Here is a 22,335-nt window from a genome sequence, read left to right on the forward strand (position 1 = left end):
ATGGAAGTCATTGAGAAAGCTCTAGAAATCTACACTTAGAAAATGAGATAAAATGCAGAAAACCAAAGCATGTGTAATTCCAGACAGCATGCATTCTCAAAACAATAAATATGTGAATTCATTTTTAATGTGTCAAAAAATTAATCAGTTTCAGCTTGAGATTTTTATAGAAAATTAGATACTTTTATATTCATTCACATCAAGTTATTTAATCTACCAAGCTAACATTTCTATCTACATTGTCCCTTTGTCTCTTTCGGTTGATATTTTTCATTAGGGAAGAAGCAGCAGTTTCATAGAGTTGAAGATTAAGCCCTTTATGTCATAACCTGGTGTTGAGTACTTACTTGGTTTTAAAGTATAAGCTCTGATACGTGAAGCTTTACCTTTGGACTAAATCAACCTTGTTTCTTTTTCCACATGAAATAATTAAGAATTTATCTTATAAATATAATCATGTATGCACTTGTATAAATAATGTACATACTTTTGACCTTGCATTGAATTTACATAATATTACAGAGGACCATTCCATTTGTTTAAAGAAGCTTACTACTATAACTTAACTTTTCTGCACTACTAAATGTCATTAATCAAATTATTGCTCATATAAATGAGCCCTGGGCTAGCAGGCAGAATGAATTCACCACAGAATAGTTCTGGGTGCCAAGCAGTGTGAGTTTTGAACAGTGTGTTGTAAACAAGTTAGCTGAGAGAACGCTAATTCCAGATCAGGATGGTAGTTTCTAATGAATGTTTTTTAGGCCAAAATAATCTTACAGGATGTATGTAAAACCTAACATTGTACAATATATGACCATCTAATCTATACGAACTATTGATAATAAATGTCCAGGTGGAGATAAGAAAGTCTGAGCCCTCAGTCCATGAGTAGTAGTTACAGATGAATGGCTATCCCTTGTAGGGTGAATAGCCACATGTAAATATAAAGGTTGGTCTGGCTCCTACAGCAGTCAACAGTCTGGGGATCCTTTGTAGGCACAACTCTGCCCACAAATATGTTAATGAAAAGATACCCACAGACTCACTGTAAGGAATTGCAAAGACTGGTGATACTTATCACAAATAAAAGGTCCCAGTCATGACTGTCAAAGAACATTTCCCTGTCCCCTGGTAAATACTCAAATGGACTTATTCAATAAATAATCTAAGAGCACACAGTGTTTTCTGATGTAGGGCACATGTGCTCACCGGAGAGAGAGAGACAGAGAGAAAGAGAAGAAAGGTGAGAAATCAGCCCTCAGGGAAGATGGCCATGCAGCAATCTTTTCTCCTTCTTGGGATTTTGGGCATGCACACATGTGACTGGCATATTTTTCAGGCAGCCAGGTCTGGGTCCATGCTAATTATGTCACTTACCAGCTTAGATCCATTTGTAGTGTCCCAGTGCATAAGAGATAAAAACTACATTTTCTAGCCTGGCATATAAGCTCACTTTCATATGATCACTTGATGCTTACAAACATCTAGCTTTGTGCACATTATCATGCATCTTCCCTGTTCTGCTACCTCTTGACTAACCCCTCCCATCAGTACATCCCGCCTACCAACACACGTACACCTCAGCACATCAAAGCCCACTAGTGCCACAAGCAGGCTGAATTGTTGGTAGTGTCTAACTGTGTTTTTAAACTGTGTTTTTGTATGTTCCATTCTCTCTGGCCAGCAGGCCCCTCTTACATAGTCATTGGCAAGATCCTCCTCATTTCTTTGATTCTCTGTTGGAACATCGGGTCCCTTAAGAGATCTCTGCTGACCTTCCCTGGGGACACTTAGGCATGCTACTGATGTATACCAGTCTCATTCTTTAAACCATTTTGATGACATGTTTTAATTGTGGGTATATGGATCTAACTTATGGGGGGCAAGAACTTTATTTGTTTCCATATGTTCTAGGTCACCCTTGCCACTGACTCTTCAGATTCTGTGTTTCCTTATCTAACATGAAATCTAGGCTCCCTAGTCTCTCAGGTTCCTACCAGCTCTGAACATGAGTTCTTATCTTGAATCATGTTAACATCTAACAAAGTCACCAAGACTCAGTAGATATTAAATAGATGGACTAATTAACAAAGAGATTATTTTCTCTATTTTGTTAATATTCTGTGTTTATTTTTAAGTATACATAATTATTCATCTTTAATTTGTCATCATACTGTTAAATTTATTTGTTCAATAGCAATGAAGAACTTAGTAAAACAAAAGCTATGCAACATGTAATTTAAATATTCACATTAAAATAATAAAAATCATAATAATACAGATTAAAGGAGTGCATACAATTTGAATAGTTGTATTCCCCTGTACCTATCTGTCCCTGTGTTCAAATTTCTCTTTTTTATAATGACACTGATCAGACTGGATTAGAAAGCAACCTAATGACTTCATTTTAACTTGAAGGCTTCTGTAAAGAATCTATTTCCAAATAAGGTCATCTTCCTACATAAGGAGATGGGTAGGACTTCAACATATCTTTTTTGAGAAAAACAGTTCAACCTATACCAGTATCACATGCACAAAATAAGAGGGATGTTTATAAAAAGGTGATTTAAAACATTAACACCAATTGACTGACTTAGGAGTCCAAGTTTCTGGAAAATAATTATAGTATTAGAACCACAGGCTGAAAAGGAGTTTGCTGATTGTGAGTGTCAAAAAGCAAAAAGAATAGGGCAATAAAATGTATCTAAATATCCTGGACCCCTTTATAGAAATGCTCACAAAGCCCATTAATTAATTTAGTCATGCCGGATTGTATAAACTTTTATTTTTGTCTTTTCCCAGCTGTACTTAATTGACTCCTTAAAGTACAAATTATATTTTCTTTTCTTCTCTGGCAGCTGTGAAAGATAAACCTGGAAAATGAGAACAGAAGGCTTCACACAAAGCTACGCATCACCGCCTCCATAGTGATTGTTCACTTTGAGGAAGTGATTGCTATTACTGTGGCTGGGGACCCCAGGTGAAGGGGAAATTGTCCATACAATTAAATCAGATCTGACAATGAAACTAATATTTTAGGATTTGGACATCTGTTTTGTGTTTTAAAGCATATGTATTAGGTGAAATTTATAACTTTGAGTAATTTAGCAAATCTTCACCTTAATATATAAATAAAAATAATTTTATTATGGAGAAGAAGTATGTGCACTATTGAAGGGTTGATTGTAGATGAGAGGCTTGGAAAATCCAATTAGTACTCTTCAGCTCCTAGGAATAAGTCTACAGTCTGCACAGGATCTGAGAAGGACAGGGTTGTATGGTTTGGAGGGAAGAGTGCTAATTTGGCAATGAGAGAACAATTCTTTTACAGCTCTGTCATGGACTCTTACCCTGTGTTTTCTTTCTTTGTCTTTCATCTGATTTTTTTCTAATTGCCTGAGAGCACAAGTGCTTGACAGAGAAAGTACTTTCCACTACCACCATGGGACATGGTCACATCACAATTACTTTCACCTTCCCATCAGGATTTTGGGCATGCACATGTGCCCAATATATTCCTCAACCCACCAGGGCCGAGACTCAAACTATGATCAGCCATGTGGGATCTGGCTTTCAACGGATGGCACTTAATCACTATGCTATGTACAGGGCCAGCCCCAGCCTCTGTTTTCATATCCACAGACAAAGAAGTTCAGGGTAGTTGTGTGTTTAAAGTTAAACTTTTAAGTTCTTCTTTCAGAGAAAAAAAAAAAAAAAAGGATGAAATAGAAATTTCTTTACTGAAGAATACTTTCCTATTGAACTTATCATCTCTTAAAAGGCATGTAGATAATTTTGCCTAGGCCCAGAATTAAACTTCTACAGCTTAGTTACAAAACAATGAAACATGTCTGGAGACATATACACCAACCAAAAGTGTATCTGGCATTTTGTACAGTGGTGGGTGAAGTAGAATTTCATGCTGTTTCATAAACAAAAAAAAGTGATGAATTAAAATATGCATGTAGAGCCAGCTCAATGGCCTAGTGATTAAGAAAGCCAAACACAGAATACCAGCCCCAGTGGCTTGAAAAACATGCCAGGCACACATACATGTATTTCTAAAATCCTGACAGGGTAGAAAAATGGAGAATAAGGGATTACAACATGACCCTGCTCCACTATGGGTTGTTTTCTCTTCCCCCTTTCTCTATCTCACTCTCTATAGTGAGCACACATATCCTCCAGCAAATTTAAAAAAAAATAAATAAAACATGAATGCATTATGAATTTTATAAAGCTGTTTGAAATGTTCACCTTTTTAAAATTTATAGTCTCCTTTGGAACTTATACTGCCCCCCAAAAAACAAACAAACAGAAGCCAGAAATCTGAAAGGTAGTGTAATTAAAATTTAAAAATTCTATAAAATCTGTTACAGGTAACCATATTCCCCAAATTCCTTTCCAATAAAAAGGTGGAATGCATACTTGCTTATCCATCTGATACTAGTTCTATGTAGCAGCTCTGAAGTCAAGTATCAGTTCTAGAGTTTTCATTAATTAAATTTATATGCTATTTAAAGAATGCAGTACACTATACCAACCAGTCCTTTAAAAAATTTGGCACCAAAACTTTTTATTTTCATACTAAGAGCAAAGAGATCAAGGAAAGAACTCTGACAACCTGGCCTCTACTGTTTGGCCCCTTAGGGAGTGCTTTGCCTTATACAAACGACAGGGTCAGGTGCACTGTGAGCTCTGATACACTTCAAAAAGAAGGCAGTTTGCCTGGCAGCTTCCAGGGTCTAAAGCAAATGCACAGAACACAGTGTAGGGGGTGTTGGAGAGGGGCCGATGGGGAGAGTGAGAGTCATGCTTCAGAGTTGAGTCGAGCTGAATGTTCTGGTTGGGAAAGGTCAGAGTCTGGGCAAGCGCAGGAGCAACAGAGCCAAACCAACTCAGATGCCAAACATCAAGGCCATTCCAACTGGTGGATTCCATTTGTTTTTAATTATCAGCATACTGAAGGGACTTTTGTTTCTTGTAAATAAAGATGACAAACAAATTAAGCTCTAGCAGGTGCAAAAAGCTTATTTGGTCCTGAGCTAAAACTGTCCTGGCTAAGATATAACCTGCCAAACAGGGTTGGTGACAAGGAGATAACTCTTTTTATTTCTTTCGTGTGCAAACTCATGGTTAGAAGTTCTAAGCAAAGAGATATACAAGCTAATACAGTGGTTGTAGCAAATCATCTTTATTTTAGAGTTATTATTAACACAGTTACTGATTATTGCATTGTGTTGAAAGTCATTTCAAAACTTGGGATTTGAGCTTAGTCTTGCCAAAGTTTGAAGTTTCCATGCAAGAAGCTTGTGTGGCTCTCTGCCATTTTAAACAGTTCCCTAGAGCACCTGGGTCCAGCTGCTTCACTAAATGGTATTATGGTGCCATTTCTCAGCAGATAATGAAATTCCAACATACAGTGCAGTGTCCGTAAATCAAAACTTAGACTGGGAGGAACCAGATTTTCTCCCAAGGGTAATAGGAATAAGGCATTAATATGCTAATCTGAGTCTGAATTCAGTCCCCTTGCTCTTTTGATTTTGTATTAATTCTCCTATTTATGCCTGTGCACACGTCAATCTGAAAATCCTTTAGTGGAATGGACAACCAGCTGTCTGAGGTGGGTGAGTCCCATCCCTTACCAAGGCAGAGACACAGATTAGGTGTTCCCCTGGGGGTCTTTCCAATCAGGGCTCCGAAAGCACAGCTTATCTCTCACAAACTTGGTTCCCCCTAGAGAAACTTTAGAAGAGGTTTTGTTTCTGCCAAGATTTTCTTTTGGTTTTTAGCCTAATTAATAGCAATTCAAAGGAACCAAAATAAACTCTTCATGGTCAGTGTAAATGTTGATTTTTGCACTTTATTTTGTGAAATATTTATATTGAACTTAGCAGCTCAAAAGAAAAAAATCACATCTAGATAGTCTAAGGTGTATTTTTTCTCTTCTGTTTCTTACTAGGTTTAATTATTTAAGAAAATTTAATAAATTATAAAAATTCTAAATAATTTGGAAGCAAGCAGTTTCTATTATTTCTGTACCACATCATCCATAAACAGAATTTAATTAGAAGATAAAACTAGCTGTTCATATAATGTTTTGAAATTTCCCTTATCTGGAAGCATTATAAAGAGGCCAGTATATGACAAAAACCTTATGATAAGCCAAGGATGCAAGAATAAAAGAATGTGACACAACCTCTAAAGATTTTATCTTCTGCGTAGTCAGATAAATGGATCATTAAAATATTATTGTTTAATTGCTAAAATAGAATTTATGCATGGTACAGTTACTGTATAACATAAGCCAATGTCAAGGAAAATTTTACAGAAGGGGAAATATTTAAACTAAGACCGACTGAAAGTGTGCATGAAACTGGGGAAGGAAAGTTTAAAAATGTGGGTGTGGGAATTCCAAGTGGCAAGCACAAACTGGCAGAAATGCAAAGGGCATTGCAAGGGCACATGGTGTGCTTGTGGAACTGCAAGCATTTTGTTAGAACTAGAATACAAAGTTCAAGGAGAAATTCCTGGCAGATGAGTAAGCAAATGTCAGAGTACTAGAGCAAGAAAATACTTTTGTAGCTAGGATAGCACTCACTATGTGACAGGCGCTACCGTGTGTGACAGGTACATGATATGATCAAATTTTCATATTAGAAAGGTTACTATGAGAGAGAAAAATCTAAACCTAAGGGTTTAAACGTCTTGTCGGAGTTTATTATGAGAACAGGTGCAATTATTACGTTTATTATGAGAACAGGTGCACTTATTACATGCCTAAGACAGACATCTTGCTCCAACTTTCTCTATGAGTTTTTCCCCTTTGCCCTTCTCATTCTCACTAGGCTACCTTCTCATTTTCCACCTTCTTGAATGTTATTTGTGTCAAAGTATTATCCTCAAATAATTTGGATTGTCAATAAAGTAATGACACTGCATAGAAAAAAAAAAAAAAAATACATCATAACTTTTTTGCCAACCCAGTACATGGGCAAGATGAGTCCATTCTGTACATTGACATGCCACTCCGCATACTTTCTTCTTAGCAATTAAATTATGCAAATAACTACCTATGTAATGATTTGTTTAGCCTCTATCATCCTTTTGGTTATTGACATCGTGATGATGGGAAAGAAATCTGTTTTGCTTAGCAGAGTCTTTAGTTCATGGTGTGTGTTCTTTCTCTATATTTTTTTGCAATTCAGCGATAAGCAGGAAATGGAATATTGGATAAAAGAAGATGCACAAGGGGAATATTAAAGTTAGGATTGAAAGATCTTGACACATGAAAGTAAGAGAGTGAAATCCAGATGTATTCCGTGTTTCTCTCTCTGATAATTATTAAGAAGTATTACTAATGTGTAGTGTAAGATTTTAACTAAAATTTGAGGTTTGTTGTAATACCAAATTGGATCACATCTCATATTAAATTAAATTTTATTCTCTTTGAAAAGATTTGGTATTATTTTAGTCTCATTCCATTATATTTTCAAAACTTTTAGAGTGGAATACTTCTTTTAGAAGATTAACACATATGAGTTAGAGTATTCTTTGCTCCAGGTTCAGAACATTACGTATCTCTGTATTTTCATTCGCATATTTCTGGCACTGATCCAGTTTCAAAGCTGGGCTCTTATGGCATATGGCATAATATATATTTTTAAATGTTCCAATTCATTAAATTTTCTATGTGGAAAAACCAAAGTGTATTTTTATCTTCACAGTCAAACTTGGTTACAGTACTAGTTTGTCTTTAGATAGGAAATAAAAAATCAATCTGTAATTATCTTAAGGTTTAAGCTTCTAATTATGTACAATTTCATGTTAGGTAAAGGAAGATTTGTAAAAGCAGCGGTAAGTTTTTGACATAAAAAAACTGTCATGCAAACATCTCATCATTTTTCCCTTTTATTTAAATGAAAAGTATTATCTGTTTCTTTCTAGTTACTCACAGAGAAAAAGATAAAGACAGAGACAAAGACAAAGTAAAAGAAAAAGAAAAACCTGAAAAAAAAGGTATGAAATTATTCTTATTGCCGTTTCACACAATGAGCCTTTTTCCTTTTACTGCTCCTTTTTTTATATTCATATTTTAGATGGCCATGCATTTCTTTTTAAAAATTAAATTATGATTATTTCCTTAGAACAGAATTGGAAGAGAGAAATTTTGCAGTTCTGCAAAGAGAAATTTCTGAATTGAAGGGAGTAAGATACTTAATCCTTGAGCTCTATTATATTTCTAGAAATATTGAGTCAATTTTTCATCTGGCAGTTTGGAGCCTGCCTACGCCAGCAAGGATAATATTACTTTGGAGAATACTTACCAATTTGATAGGTAATAAGATAGATCCCATCATTGTTGAATTGCACATTTGCTTACCTATTAGACAAGACATTTTTTGTTTTTGTTTCTTCTTTATTTACTTAGAATGAATCAGACAATCTCATTGTTCAACACATAAAGACACATTGTGAAGACCTTCCTCCTAATTATTTTCACCATCCCAGTTCCCATTTTAACCCATCCCCACATATTGACAGCAGACCACTCTTGGGAGACTTCTGTGGATTTTTCCAGAGCTTTATTATAATATACACTTACCAGATAATACAGGTTATTGTTTCTATTTTTATACACAAACTCCTTTATGTCCTATATTCTGACTCGTATAAACTAACAATATATCCTATTTCCATATCAGTACGTGGATTTTTTCTCTTCCTCTTTGAAAAGTTGCACATTAAAATGGAGATATTGTCTTCCACCATATCTTCTAACTACTTATTTATAGGTTGAAAGATTTAAATATTTTTGGTAACATATATTTCTTCTGTGCAACTGTTCACTTCTGGCCATTTCTTCAAATAACGAGTGTGTGTGTGTCAGTTGGGAGTATATATCTATCACTTTTTTCAAATTTTTTTTCAGTTTTGGAGCTAGCATGAAATTTTGTGTCAGTGAATGTATATGTTTTCATTCACATAAGTGTATGTGTGTGTGTTCAGAATCTTCATTTTTACGTGGATAGGTATGTTGATATTTTCTTGTGGTGTTTTTATTTTCTTCTTTAAACAAATTTTATCATGTGTGTTTGAGATTTACAACATGGTATAATGGTATACATAAAGCTATAAAAGGATACATATAGCAACATACACATATTGTTATACTTACATTGTGAAGCAACTTAACATACTTCTCAAATTGTTCCTTCTATGTTATTGTGACAAGAACACCTAAAATCTATTCATTTAACACAATTACCTACTTCTTAACCCATGTTCATTCATAAGTAAACAAAAAGAGCAAAATTTTGTTTTATTCATCTTTTTACTTATTAATTTTTAGTATCAATTTCCTTTGTCTTTGCTCTGACTTTTCTAATTTTAGGTTTGGCTTGTCCTTGCTTTTCTATCTTTTTGACGTGCTTTGTGAGGTTATTTAGTTGAAGTCTGTATTTTGTAAAAAAAAAAAAAAAAAACAGTTTGTTTATTTCTTGTATGAATGACAGTGCACAAGTGATGGAGACTCTGTACTCTCAACAGAGTTTTGACACTGCAATTCCCTTCCAGTCTTAGCCAGGCTCACATCGTGTGCTCATACATGCCCACTATACCCTGGGAGTTCTCCATAGATGAACTCAGAGCCCCTCCAAGTGAGTCAGCCTCACAGGGCATCGCGTTTTATCACTGCCCCACCAACCAGCAAGTCCTCCCGCAAATACTATGTTTCCGAATGGGCATTTCTTGCTCTCTACTTCCCTCTTAGTATTGCTTTTGCTACATCCCATTGGTTTCAGTATGTTGCATTTCTTTCTCAATTTTGAGAAATATTTAAATTTCCTTTCAATTTCTTCGTCGATCCAATGGCCATTTAGAAACATATTTTTAACTTCCATGTATTTGTACAGTTTCCTAAGTTTCTCTTGTTATTGATCTCTACTTTTATTTGATTGTGGTTGGAAAAAGTATTTAATATTATTTTGAGTTTAAAAAAATTGTTGAGACTTGTTTTGTGGTTTACAATATGGCCTGTGTGGAGGAAGTTCTATGTGCTGATGAGAAGAATGTAGATTCTGTGACTATTTGGTGAAATGTTCTGGAGTGTCTGTAAATCAAATGTTTCCTTGTCAAATGTCGGCCTAGGTTAGTTGTCCTATATAGAGAGCAGGGTATTGAAGTCCCCAACTATTGTTGTAGTGAAGGCTCTTTTTCCCTTTAGATCTAATAATATCTGCTTTATATTTAGGTGTTCTAGTGTTTGGTTTGCAAATATATCATTATTACATTCTCTTTCTTAATTGCTTCCTTTCTTCTTATGTAATGACTTTTGACTCTTTTTACAGTTTTCAATTCAAAATCTATTTTATCTGATATAATGATAGCTATTTCTCTTTGGGTTTGTTTTTAATTTGCATGGAATATTTCTTTTATCCCTTCACTTTCAGTTTATCTGTATCTTTACAAGTGGAATGGGTTTCCTATAGGTAGTAGATAGTTGTGTCTTGTTTATTTTTAATGTTCATTCAGCTAGTTTATACCTTTATTTTTTAATTGCTAGAGGATACATACATACACCAGACAGAAACAGGACGGGGGCAGGGGTAAGCACTACTAGTGAAATGTCATCATTTTGCAACACTTTTTCCTCCTTTTCTTCATCCTGATGGGATTTGGGGTGTATATACCCATATGCCCAGGATATTTTTCAAGCTGATATGGCCATGATATGTATCACAGACATGTGGGAACCAGCTCCCTTTACCTCTAGGCTTTGGAGTGACACAAGTTGGTTTATTTCATTTTAATTTGAGAGTCTAACCTGTTTACATTCATTATTGTTGAAGATTTACTCTTGTCATTTCTTAAAATTTTTTTAGTTGTTCTGTATTTTCTTTGTTCTTTCTTCCTCTCTTGTTCATCTTTGTAGTTCAGTGGTGTTTTTCTAGTGGTAAGTTTTGATTTTTTTCTCCTTCTCATTTTATATATGCCCTATGAGTGAGCTTTATGCTTTGTGTGTTTTCATGAGAGTAGTGATCAATCTTTCACTTTCAGACAGAATGCCCATAAGCATTTCTTATTAAGTTTTCCAGAGATGAATTCTCTGTCTTTGCTTGTCTGGGAAAGACTTATTTTTTCTTTCATTTCTAAAGGGTAGTTTTGTAGGTTGTCATCTTCTTGGATGGCACCTTTTTACTTTCAAGTCTTTAAATATGCGATTTCATCCTCTTCTGGCCTATAAGGTTTCTGCTGAGAAATCTACTGTTTGTCTGTTGGAAATTCTCTTAATTATGACTTGATGTTTCTTTTATCCCTTTTTCTTTCTTTCATTGAAGCCTTTAACTTCTAGAATTTTGCTTGGTTACTTTCTATGATATCTGTATTTATTGAATTTCTCATAGAAGCATAGCATGATACAAGAGAATACAGATAATTAAACAAAATCAGGAAAACAATACATCATCTCATGGGCACTAGTATTTATTCATTTTCAGGCATTCACTCTATTTGGAGTCTGTTGCTGCTCAATTATTGTGTTCTTTTGGGAAGGTGTCCCGTTACCTAGCTTTTTCATGTTTCTTGTGTCCCTATGTTGATATTTGTACATCTGATACAAGAGTTGGGATAAAAATCTTTCCCTGTAGACAAGTCCTAAGGTGTTACTTGTGTAGGGTATGTTGACTTTGTTTCCAGGTAGTTTCCATAAAATTTCTTCTGTAATCAACATCTGTTTTTCTACAAGTGCCTCAGTGGCCTATGCTGTGGGAGTTTGTGGGGCTGGCTTGTTAGTTGGGACCTCAGTCTTTTAATTGCAAGATATATTCAGATGGCTGAGGTCACTCCAGCTTTTCTGGGTGTGGCATATAGCAGAGACTGGTGGCCTGGCTGTTTCAACAAACTGCTAATAGGTAGAGTTACTCCAGCAACTCCCTGCCTGGCTCTGGGTGGAATTCCTAGTCCAGCTACTCCTCAAGAATGTGTGTGTGTGTGTGTGTGTGTGTGTGTGTGTGTGGTGGGGGGGCTGCTCATTGTTTAGGACTCAGCTGTGAGTGGGTCACTTTCTCTTTTGTTCCTGCAATATTCTGGGATTAGGGCCTTTCTGGAGACCCAACTGTGGGTGAACTCCCTCTCCCTGCTGTTCTCTCAAGATGCAGGGAGGCAGGGATTCTGAGAAACTTTACTGGGGTAGAATTGCTTTCATAGATGCTCTCACAGGACACAGGGATTGAGAGAGGTGTTTAGAAACATCTTTAGGGGTGCAACTTTGGGTGGGGTTTCTCAGTTGGCTCCTCCTATGGGAAACAGGTTGATAGGGTCACAAGATGGCTTTGTGTATCTGCAGCCTACAGGGGAGAAGGTACAATGTGGCTTGGACTCTTCCTCTGGGCACTGTCAGCATTGTGGACCCCCACACCACTTCCCAAACTAGGCTCAGGGCCTGTGAAGGCTGCAGGATTTCCCTGCAGTAACGACTTTATGCATCTCAGGTGTTAATGGGAGCTGCTCGGTCTCTTGCTTATTCATGTCATGAAAAATTGCTTCCTGTTCTAAGCCTATCTCTACTGGGGAGGTGTGGTGTCAGATGTTGAGTTCTTTTCTGCCACCACCCCAACAAGACCATCTTGAGTCTCCATATACTGCATTATCATCACCTCGTCCCCACTACACTTAATACTCCTTGTCAAATACTCCAGCTGAATACCAGGTGTTTATCGTTTGTTTTGGCCCCTTTTTTTATAGGTGGAAAGACCCTTAGGTACCTCTAGTCAGCCATCTTGCCAGCCATCTCTTTATGCTCTTAAATCTTCATTCAAAGATTTCGATGTTTTCCAAAAACTAGTTTTATATTTTACATTTAAATTTAATTCATCAAAAATTTTTTCAATGTATAATGGAAGTAAGATTGTTAAATTTTTGCTATCCAATAATCGTTTTCGAGCAGATCATGCTTAAAATATATCTACTAGATTGCAGCTTATTTGTATAGTCACAGTGTGCACAGTCTACTGAGCTTTCTTGTTTTATGAAGCATTCCACTTCGGTAGAATATGTTATGACATACAGCAATCAGACAAGTTGAATCATCTTTAATATTATTTATTATTAATTCATACTTGAAATTTTGAATTAAATCGTTGTTATTTGAATATTATTTCCATCATAATAATTTGTATACATTTCAATACACCCATTTTCTTTTTCTGTTCTAGAAACAGGTGTTCATTTCTCTTTTGCTGTGGGTTTATACAGAAAAATTAGCATCAGGTTCTCTGTTCTCTTAAATGAAATAATCTGACATTTTTTTATTATGTTTTTTTCTATGTTTCAAACTCCACATTAACTAAGTGAATCTTTTTATTGTTTGAGAATCATCTCGCTTCACATTCTATGTGTTGTAGGACATTCATTAAAATTGAAAAGTAGAAATAAAACACCACATTACAAATGTTCTTGCATTTACTGTGTGCTGATAAAAAAATATTAGATTTATGAACTATGTTATTATAGTGTAGCCCCCGTGACCTTATGTGAATTACGCCCTTCTTAGCCTAGCATAACGCTCCATCTGCTGACATGGTTCAAGTTATTACCCATAAGCCTACATAGTGGTGGAGGTGGCCGTGGGACAGGCTGGTATGGAGAGGCCGAAATTCTGGCAGGGGAAGCACCTGCTCTCTTGGCAGCTCTGCATCTGTCAGGGTCACTTGGTCTTCCAGCAGGTCTAATGCTTTAAGCCTTCTCTGAGGCTTACCTCATCTTTCCAAGATTCTGGGGGAAACTATTCATAGAATGTATTTAAGAGACCTGCTCTCTTGGCAGCTCTGCATCTGTCAGGGTCACTTGGTCTTCCAGCAGGTCTAATGCTTTAAGCCTTCTCTGAGGCTTACCTCATCTTTCCAAGATTCTGGGGAAACTATTCATAGAATGTATTTAAGAGAATCATGCTTAAAAATACACATTTTGAGCACATTTTCCTTTTATAATCTTAGTACATCTGATATACATTACTATTTTTATTATATAGTTGGAGAAATGAAAATAGGTGGGGGCCCCAATTTTTTAAATTTTAGTAATTTGGATCCTTCTTTAAGCCAATTATTTAAGGAACTCTCATACTTTTATCCCTTAGTTTTCTATAATTTATTTAATTCCCATTGTTATCTCCAACAATGGTATGTAAATGTTGAAAAATATATAGTAATTCAAAGAACTGTCAAATCACATAGTTTAAGATATTCGAAATATGACAAAAAGCTACAACTTGCTATTGTGCTTTTTGGATCTCCTTTACTTAAAAGACATAGTATATTAACAGCTTACGCAAATAAAAGTAAAATAAATTCATATTGATATATTGAATAAGCAACAAGAACATATGTTTTCAGGGATCATGTGGATTACTGTTCAATGAAGATACACTCAACTAGTAATTCCTTTCTGAACTACTTCACATATTCTGGTTAGTTTTCTCATGAAGGTGTTATCCTCTATGGAATATTTGGAAATTCTTTTGGTCATCAAATCGACATTGGAATGGAGGGCATTTGTGAGTCCTTAAAGTAGACAGAATAGGCAGGAGAGAGAGAGTTAAAAGTGTAAGCATTTGCCCCTCTTATTTTTTTGGATGCATAAAAGAGTCCCTTACAATAAAGAATTGTTCTTCTCCAAATGTCAGTTGAGAAACGCTATGTTTAGTCAAATCTTTATTCCTGATTTAAACATTTCTTTTCATTAACCCTAGAGAAACTGTTTCTTCCTGACACAAATGTTGTTTGTTTTTTTTTGACAAAATCTCATAAAATTTTTCCCTCTTATTTTGTCTTTCCTAAAAACTTTATCTACTTGGCATAATGACTTTAAAAAGAGAGAGTGGATTCAGCTTTCAAAATCCTTTCTATGTCTTAGTGCCATATTTTACAATGAATTCTATACAGTTATTATTACATTGGTAACCCCTTATCCCTGAAATAGACTTTAATATAATAAATTCTCAACATATTTAATGATTTTGGTGGCTATAAACCTTAGGTCAGAAAAAATTTGGTTTTGAAATTATAAAGTGTGTACTAATATAAAATTTTCTGTTTAAGTAACCCACAAGGAAAAAATTGAGAAAAAAGGAAAACCAGAAACAAAGACAGTAGTAAAAGGTAAGTTTTTATGATTTTTATACCTAAAATATTTTTTAATTTAAAGACAGCTGAGTATTTAAAGCACTCAACATTTCATTTACATAAAAAATTTGGCCTTATATTTAAAATGTAATATTTAAAAGAAAAATAAATCTGAATACTTTAAATAGCAGAGAATCTCAAAACATGAGAAGACTATGAAGAGCTTCACCATATGTGATAGACAGAATAGTGGTCCTTGTAAACTTCATCCCTTAATATCAGCCTCATGGCTATATTACATCACATAGACAAAGGAATTCTGCAGAGCTTGTTAAGGTTGATCTAAAATAGGGAGAGTCTCCTGTATTAGAGACAGATGGGCTAAACGTAAAGTCCTGAGTCCTTAAAAGAAGGCAGATTAGGGACAGAAGAAAAAGAAATTAGGAGTGTAAGCATTTGGCCTCTGGCTGTTTTGAAAATTGATGAGATCACATGGAAAATACGAGAAGAAAATTAATTTGCTACCATGTTCTATAAAAGTGGAAGCTGGTTCTTCCCCAGAGCCTCCCCCAGAGCCTCCAGTAAGAAAAGCATTCCTGTTGACAACTTGATTTTAGTTTTGTGGACCCAAAGCAGAGAACCTAGTTGGACCATATTGAACTAACACTTCTGAGTCATGGAAACTGGGACATAACAAATAGGTCTTGTTTTAAGCAAGTAAATTTGTGGTAACTTCTTACTACAGCAGCAGAAAAATAACACACCTGAGTCACTATTTCTTCCGAGCATCGCATTATGAGTTTTATTTTAGAAGATTCAAATTCATGATTACTTTTTCTCAAAAATAAAGAGTGATGCATACTTCTTGATCAATATGTTAATACTTGCAAGACAAAAGTTATCATAATTATATTCTGGAAAAATCAGTTAGACTATTACTGTAATATGTATTTTGGAGGGTTGAGTAAAGCAAGTTTTTCTGCTTATCAATTCTTAGAAAAATAGATTTGAACTGATAATTCAATCTTATTCCCTAAATTTAAATTTTATCATCACATTTAAAATATGGTGTTTAGACCAGCAGATGGAGTGGTGGTTAAGGTTCTCAACTCCTACGTGGGTGACCACATTTCGAATCCCTAACCTGGTGGCTTGAAAATTACACTGGGTGTGTGTTTGTGTGCATGCTCAAGATCCCAGGAGAAGAGTGTAGAAGAAGGGATGGAGGTGTGGCCATCCCCTCCCTGGGGGTGATTTCTCACTTTTGCTCTCACTGTCTCTCTCTTTCTCTTTCTCTCTCTGGTGAGTGCATGCGCCTTATTGCACAGACCTAAAATATGTATGTGTATATAGATAGATAGATAATGTTTATGTAATCAGTATATTTTAGACATCTCAATGCAGTAATTTCTTCTCTTCTTTTTCTTTAAATTTGATAAAGGGTATATGTTTGCCAAAGAGAGATAGAGAAAGAGAGGAAGAGTGTATAGCACCCTAGGGGTGATGGCCATGCCACAATCCCGTCTTCTCCATGCTCCTCTATGGATTTTGGGAATGTATCCACATGTGCCCAGCATGTGTTTGTTTCAAGCTGCTAGATGTAGAACTTGAACTACATAGTTTGTCAGGTGGAATCCAGCTGCCTTAACCACCATCCCACCAATTGACCTTCACTCTATTAATTTCAAAAACCTAAATATTTAGAATTTATTTTTTAAATTTAGTGTGTTTATTTATAAAATATAAAATAATTAGATAAAAAATAAAAGGCACAAAATTTTTAAACTCAAGTTTTCTATGAGATAACATAATATTATGGTAACAGAGTTAATATGAGCAAATTGTAGATTGAGACTTTCATTTTTAAATGGTAGAATAAATTTAGTGTCAAGATTAGTTTAAATTCATTTTATTAGGTTACTTTGTTTTATAGATGTGAATAAAATGAATTTAACAAAATTTATTTTATTATATATATAAAATAATATATGCACACCTATGTATATATATAAATCATATGCATACATCACATACATAAATCATATACATGTGATATACACACACACACACACACATATATGGCTATTAGATATCTAGTTCAACAGGTGAAGAAACTGACCTCTAGAGAGAACAATTGTATTAGACTATGTCACTAGCACATTATTGGATTAAGACAAATGCCCAGGTGAATTGAGTGTAAACTGAATATTCTTTGCAAACCTAATTAAAGGTCCTTAAGAATCACTTAGTCCTTCAATAGATACTTGCTAAATACTGTGTTATTTATTGCTGTGTAAGTCAACATCACAACCTTTGAGGTCTAGGGCAACACATTTTATTACAATTCCTGTGGATCAAAAATCAGAGGATGACCTAGGTTAGTCTTCTGCCACATAATTTCTCATAAAGCTGTATCAAGATTTTAGTCGGGACTGTAGTCTCATTTGAAGTTTTATCTGGGGAAGAAGTGTTTCCAGATTCATTTATGTGGTCATTGGCAAGACTCAGTTCTTCAAGTGCTGTTTGAATAAGAGCAGAAGTTCCTGGCTGGAGGTAGGCTGGAGGCCATCCTTAGTTTCTTGCTACATGAATCTCATTAGCGTGACTGGTTTTATTAAACCTAACAAGAGAGGAACAGTTAGCAAGACAGAAATCACAACCATGTAGATTATTTGTGGAAACCACATCATCTGTGCTACATACTATTGTTTAGCAGCATTTTCTATGTCAATCTATATTTAAGGGGAGAGGATTACACGGAGTGCCAAAACCAGAAGGTAGGGATTATTGGGGGCCTCTTGAATCTACTTGCTACGAATAATTTGTGTTTTCTATTTACACATTTGCATCCTTCTGGGGGAAATAGATGTAAACAAATCAAATGCAGTCTTCAAAAAATCCATTTAAAATGCATATTATAAAAAATATTATGGATTTCAAATTTTTCTGCACCAAAACAAACTAATGCTCTATTTTAATTTTTCTACCAACTTTCTGAAGTCACAGCATATATGTATGTATGTGTGCATATGTATATATGTGTTTGTATACAGGTGTAATTTTCATTTTTATTTTATCTAAACTTTTTATATATAACTATGTGTGTGTGTATGTATATACACATAAAAGAACTTTAAAAATTTTGTGGAAAATAGAATTAAAATACAAATTTATTTATTAGTTTTAGGGGTTTTTTTGCCATAGGATATGTGCACTCACTGGAGAGAGACAGAAATAGAGATGGAAAGTGGGAAATTGGCCCCCAGGGGGAATGGTTACACCACAATCCCTTCTCCTCAATTCTCTTGGGATCTTGGGCACAAATGCACATGTGCCCAGATTTGAATCATAGTTGGCCATATGGAAGTCCAGCACGTTAACCACAATGCCATCTGTTGGCCTTATCAAATATGAATTAATTTTGGTAAAAAGAAATTTAGAAACCCAAACATAGACGTTTTAGTAATTTACATTTTTATGAACTCCCTAAAGACTTCTGATATCATGTCAGGAATAATAAATCCATAGGAAGAGCTTTTGGCATGGTGGGTAATTTCTGGAAAAAGAGAGAACAATAAAAAGGCAGTGTCAACAGGTGGCATGCATTCCCAAATTCCAGAGAGAATAGAGAAGAAATTGCAGTGTGGAATACCTCTGAGGGTAGGATGAGGTCTCCCTTTCTCTCTCTGGGGAGCATCCACACCCTACAGCAAAAACTAAAATGAAAAGGAAAAAAAAAAGGCATAAACTATACTATGTGAGTATTAAAGACAAAAACAAAGATAAACTACCTTTGAAAAATATGACCAGAGTGAAAGTAGGATCTCCATCTCAGAACTAAATTTCCAGAGGCATGCACATGGGACTTGGGATGTTTTTTCCTGTTGCAAATATAGTCTGCCCAAGGCCAGATCACCTTAGGGCTTTCTCCTGGGGAATAGTGCACCTTTTAATGTCTGGCCTGCAACATATGCGTGACCTCATACACACTGTAAAAACGAGCCTATTTCTGTAGTTCATTAAAGTAGCAATGACAGGGATGATGAAGAGACTGATAGAAAAGCTGAGCAGGAGGACCCGATTTTGGTCAGGATGTCTTACTGGCATGAAAGTCACAATCTTCAAATGTCCATGTATTTAAAGACGTAGGGGAGGTTACTGCTTTCATTTCCAGGAAAACTTTATATTGTTTTCACCTAGTCTACATATATGATGGGATTTCAAAATGCTTTTGGAAAAATGTAATTAAAGTTATCAGTTGACTTTTGTACAAAAAAATTTTGAAATCTATACAGTTTTCTCTTAATATGCATTTTCAATAAAATTATTGAACACTTTCCATATTTATATCATGCTTATACATCTTTTTTTAAAGAATTGTTTTATTTAATTTAATTTATTTATTTTTAATTTTGACCAGAGAGCAACAGAGTGAAAGAGAGAGAGAGAGGGAAAGTGAGAAAGCAAACCACCAGGTCCGGGACTCGAACCACAGATGACCATGTGGGAATCCAGCGCTATTAACCACCATAACACCTACGGACCCAGCTCATATCTCTTAAAATACATTTTTGGCATCATTCTTATAGGTTAATTTCAATAACATTATGCAAATTAGTGTGATTGAGGAATGGAATAGATGATCTGATTCTGCTGTTACTGATTCCTGACTCATTTAGTTGCACAATTTTTGACAAATGGTCTTTTGATTTTTAAATTCCTCATATGTAAATATGAGTGTAATGCAGTAATTCCCGTTATACTTTAAACCTTGGATAAGTTTGAGACAAACTCTGAAGAGCTCTAGGAATGCAGATTATATAGATTCTATATTAGAAATTTCTATGTATTTTGCAGAGTTCAAAGATCTTTTTCTCATTATATTATTTATCTCCACATATTCCTTAGAAACTTCAGTGGTCATTTTTCCCCCAAATGTAGAGAAAAAGGCATAGAGGAGTTTAGCAATTTGCTGTTCTTTAATAAATGAGAGATGAAGTATATTTCTTATCTCCAATAATATGACAAGTTAGTATGTTAATTGGTTCATGTTTTCCTACTTTGGCATAGGTTATTTTGATTCTGGTACAGTTGCTAATGGGTAATGTTGCAAAACTTCATCAGTATGCTGATGTCATTCTTTTATTAGTCTATTTTATTTTCCATTTAGCAAAAGTCATGAATCAAAAGTCTTTCTAAGTAATACTGGATGATTTGAATACAACATGGCAATACTTTTTGATTTTGTTATATTTCAATGGACTCCTAAGTGCAAACAACTATTTCATTGTTATTGTTGCCAAAGGGCGCATGTGTTTATGAAACACAGAGAGAGAGAAAGAGCACATACCCAGGGGAGCATGGTCACCCTGAAATCCCCATTTCCTTCCTTTTCTCCATCTTATTAGGATTTGGGGCATGCATGCAGACGTGTCCAGTGGTCCAGTGTGCTTTTCTAGATGCCAAGGTGGGGATTTGAACCTTGGTTGGCCATGTGGGATCCTACTCCCTATGCACAGCACTTAGTCACTGTACTGCAGAGCTTGCCCACTTACATTATTTTTTAGAAAAGTAGAATAAATATTTTGGCAGAAAATTTAAGAATGTCTCTCCAGTTTGATTTAAAAAAATAGGTTGGGTTTTACTTTAGTTTTATGCTATTTTCTTCATTATATCTGCATAATTATTGATTTCTCACCCAATTTTTTTTAATGTGAGGCAAAATTATTTACTTCAAGAATGTCACTGATGAATGTCTAAAACGCATATAAAATTTTTATTATTTTTCTATTTGAAATTAATTATTATGAGTTTGTTATAGATGTTACCTTGTCTGTTTGAAAATTGTTTTTGCCCACTTATAAATTATAGTGTTATTAAAAGTAGATCTGAATTTCACACATCTTTAATTCCATAGTAGGAAGCTTAGGTTAAGTTAACTGAAAGCTACAAGGACTAGATAGGTGTCTTTTAGGGTAAGCAAAAACAATAATTTCACAAAAACAGTATAAACAGAAGACAGTTGGCAATTTTTGCAAGTTTTGACAAGTTTATTTATAAACACATATTTACACATGCAATCTGTATATCTCTATATCAAGCATATGATCTGAATATAGTGAAACTTTTTTTTCTCGATTAAAATTGCTCATTCAGTATTCGTTTATTCTGTGCTTTCTTTGGGGGAAAAAAAGAAAAAAGGCATGGTGTTAGACATTGTGGTTATAGGAAAATGAATAATCGAGTTCCTTTCTTCAAATTGCTGTCAGTCTGGTAAGGAAGACAGATAGGTGAACAACCGCCTGTAATGACAAATATAGAATGGGGACAAAAATGCGCACTTTAACAAAAGTTCAGGCTCATAGGAGTTTGAGAATGAAAGGTTAATTCCAATGGCTGAGTTATTTTGTTTTTTGTTTGTTTGTTTTTTGTTTTGTTTTGTTTTTAATGTGAGCCAAACATGAAGGAATTTAAATATATGGATAATATAGAAAAAGCAACCTGCCAATGTTTTACACATGGAAAACACAGAGATGGTCAAGAAAAAGAAGTAGCCTAGAGGAAACTTATGGAAAAGATAATTTAGGAAGAAATAGGAGAAATCTAGATATTACAAGTTTTAAATGCTAGTGTAAAAGTTCATTGGACAGTTCTGCTCATCTTCAGAGCTCCAGCAAATAACTGTGACCCGAGGCCAAGAAAGGTTCCTTGGCAGGGTTTTCTCAGTGCACATAAATGAATTGTATGAGTTTGAGGTGCTGCTGGTTATCTCAGTGGAACTTTTTTTGTAGACAGACACTAATAAGCATTTTGGTATGTGAGGTTCTGTCATGTCATCTAAAGTCATCTGTAGAAAGTTGATGACTTCAGCCTCTGAAAGGTATAAACTTACTATAGAAAAGGGTAGAAACTAAACTAGTAAAGATTTAAAAAATAGTTTACAGGAAAAAGAAGAAAATATACTAAGTATGGTCACAGAACCACAAAGACATTGATATTTTAGAGAGTAATTGTGTCACCTTTCCATGAAAAATGTGCAGTTAAATAACTTGATGATGTGTATACTGTACAATTCCCCTCTTTGAATACTATCAATATACTTTAGCTGTAAGAAATTCCATAACAATTAACCAACTTACTTAGTGCTTTAAATTAATTCACTTGTATCTTCCAACGCAAGGCCATATTGAAATCTTGTAAAATTTCCAAGAAA

At 34.9% G+C, this 22,335-nt stretch overlaps 1 protein-coding gene and 1 long non-coding RNA gene across 2 annotated transcripts in view; one reads left to right on the plus strand and one right to left on the minus strand.

The window, feature by feature from the left end:
* The window catches only part of LOC102494318 (triadin), a 126,929-nt gene that overhangs the window by 101,039 nt on the left and 3,555 nt on the right, over positions 1 to 22,335 (plus strand). The window contains exons 6-7 of the mRNA XM_006161620.3: positions 7,951 to 8,022; positions 15,099 to 15,158. Coding sequence (XP_006161682.1) covers positions 7,951 to 8,022; positions 15,099 to 15,158 — 132 coding nt within the window. The remainder of the gene's footprint in view (positions 1 to 7,950; positions 8,023 to 15,098; positions 15,159 to 22,335) is intronic.
* The window catches only part of LOC102493900 (uncharacterized), a 64,768-nt gene continuing 59,907 nt past the window's right edge, over positions 17,475 to 22,335 (minus strand). The window contains exon 3 of the long non-coding RNA XR_003546700.1: positions 17,475 to 17,742. This is a non-coding gene — a long non-coding RNA (uncharacterized LOC102493900). The remainder of the gene's footprint in view (positions 17,743 to 22,335) is intronic.

The sequence above is a fragment of the Tupaia chinensis genome, unplaced genomic scaffold (assembly GCF_000334495.1).
Source record: "Tupaia chinensis unplaced genomic scaffold, TupChi_1.0 Scaffold138683_1, whole genome shotgun sequence".
In the NCBI taxonomy this organism is placed as follows: Eukaryota; Metazoa; Chordata; class Mammalia; order Scandentia; family Tupaiidae; genus Tupaia; species Tupaia belangeri.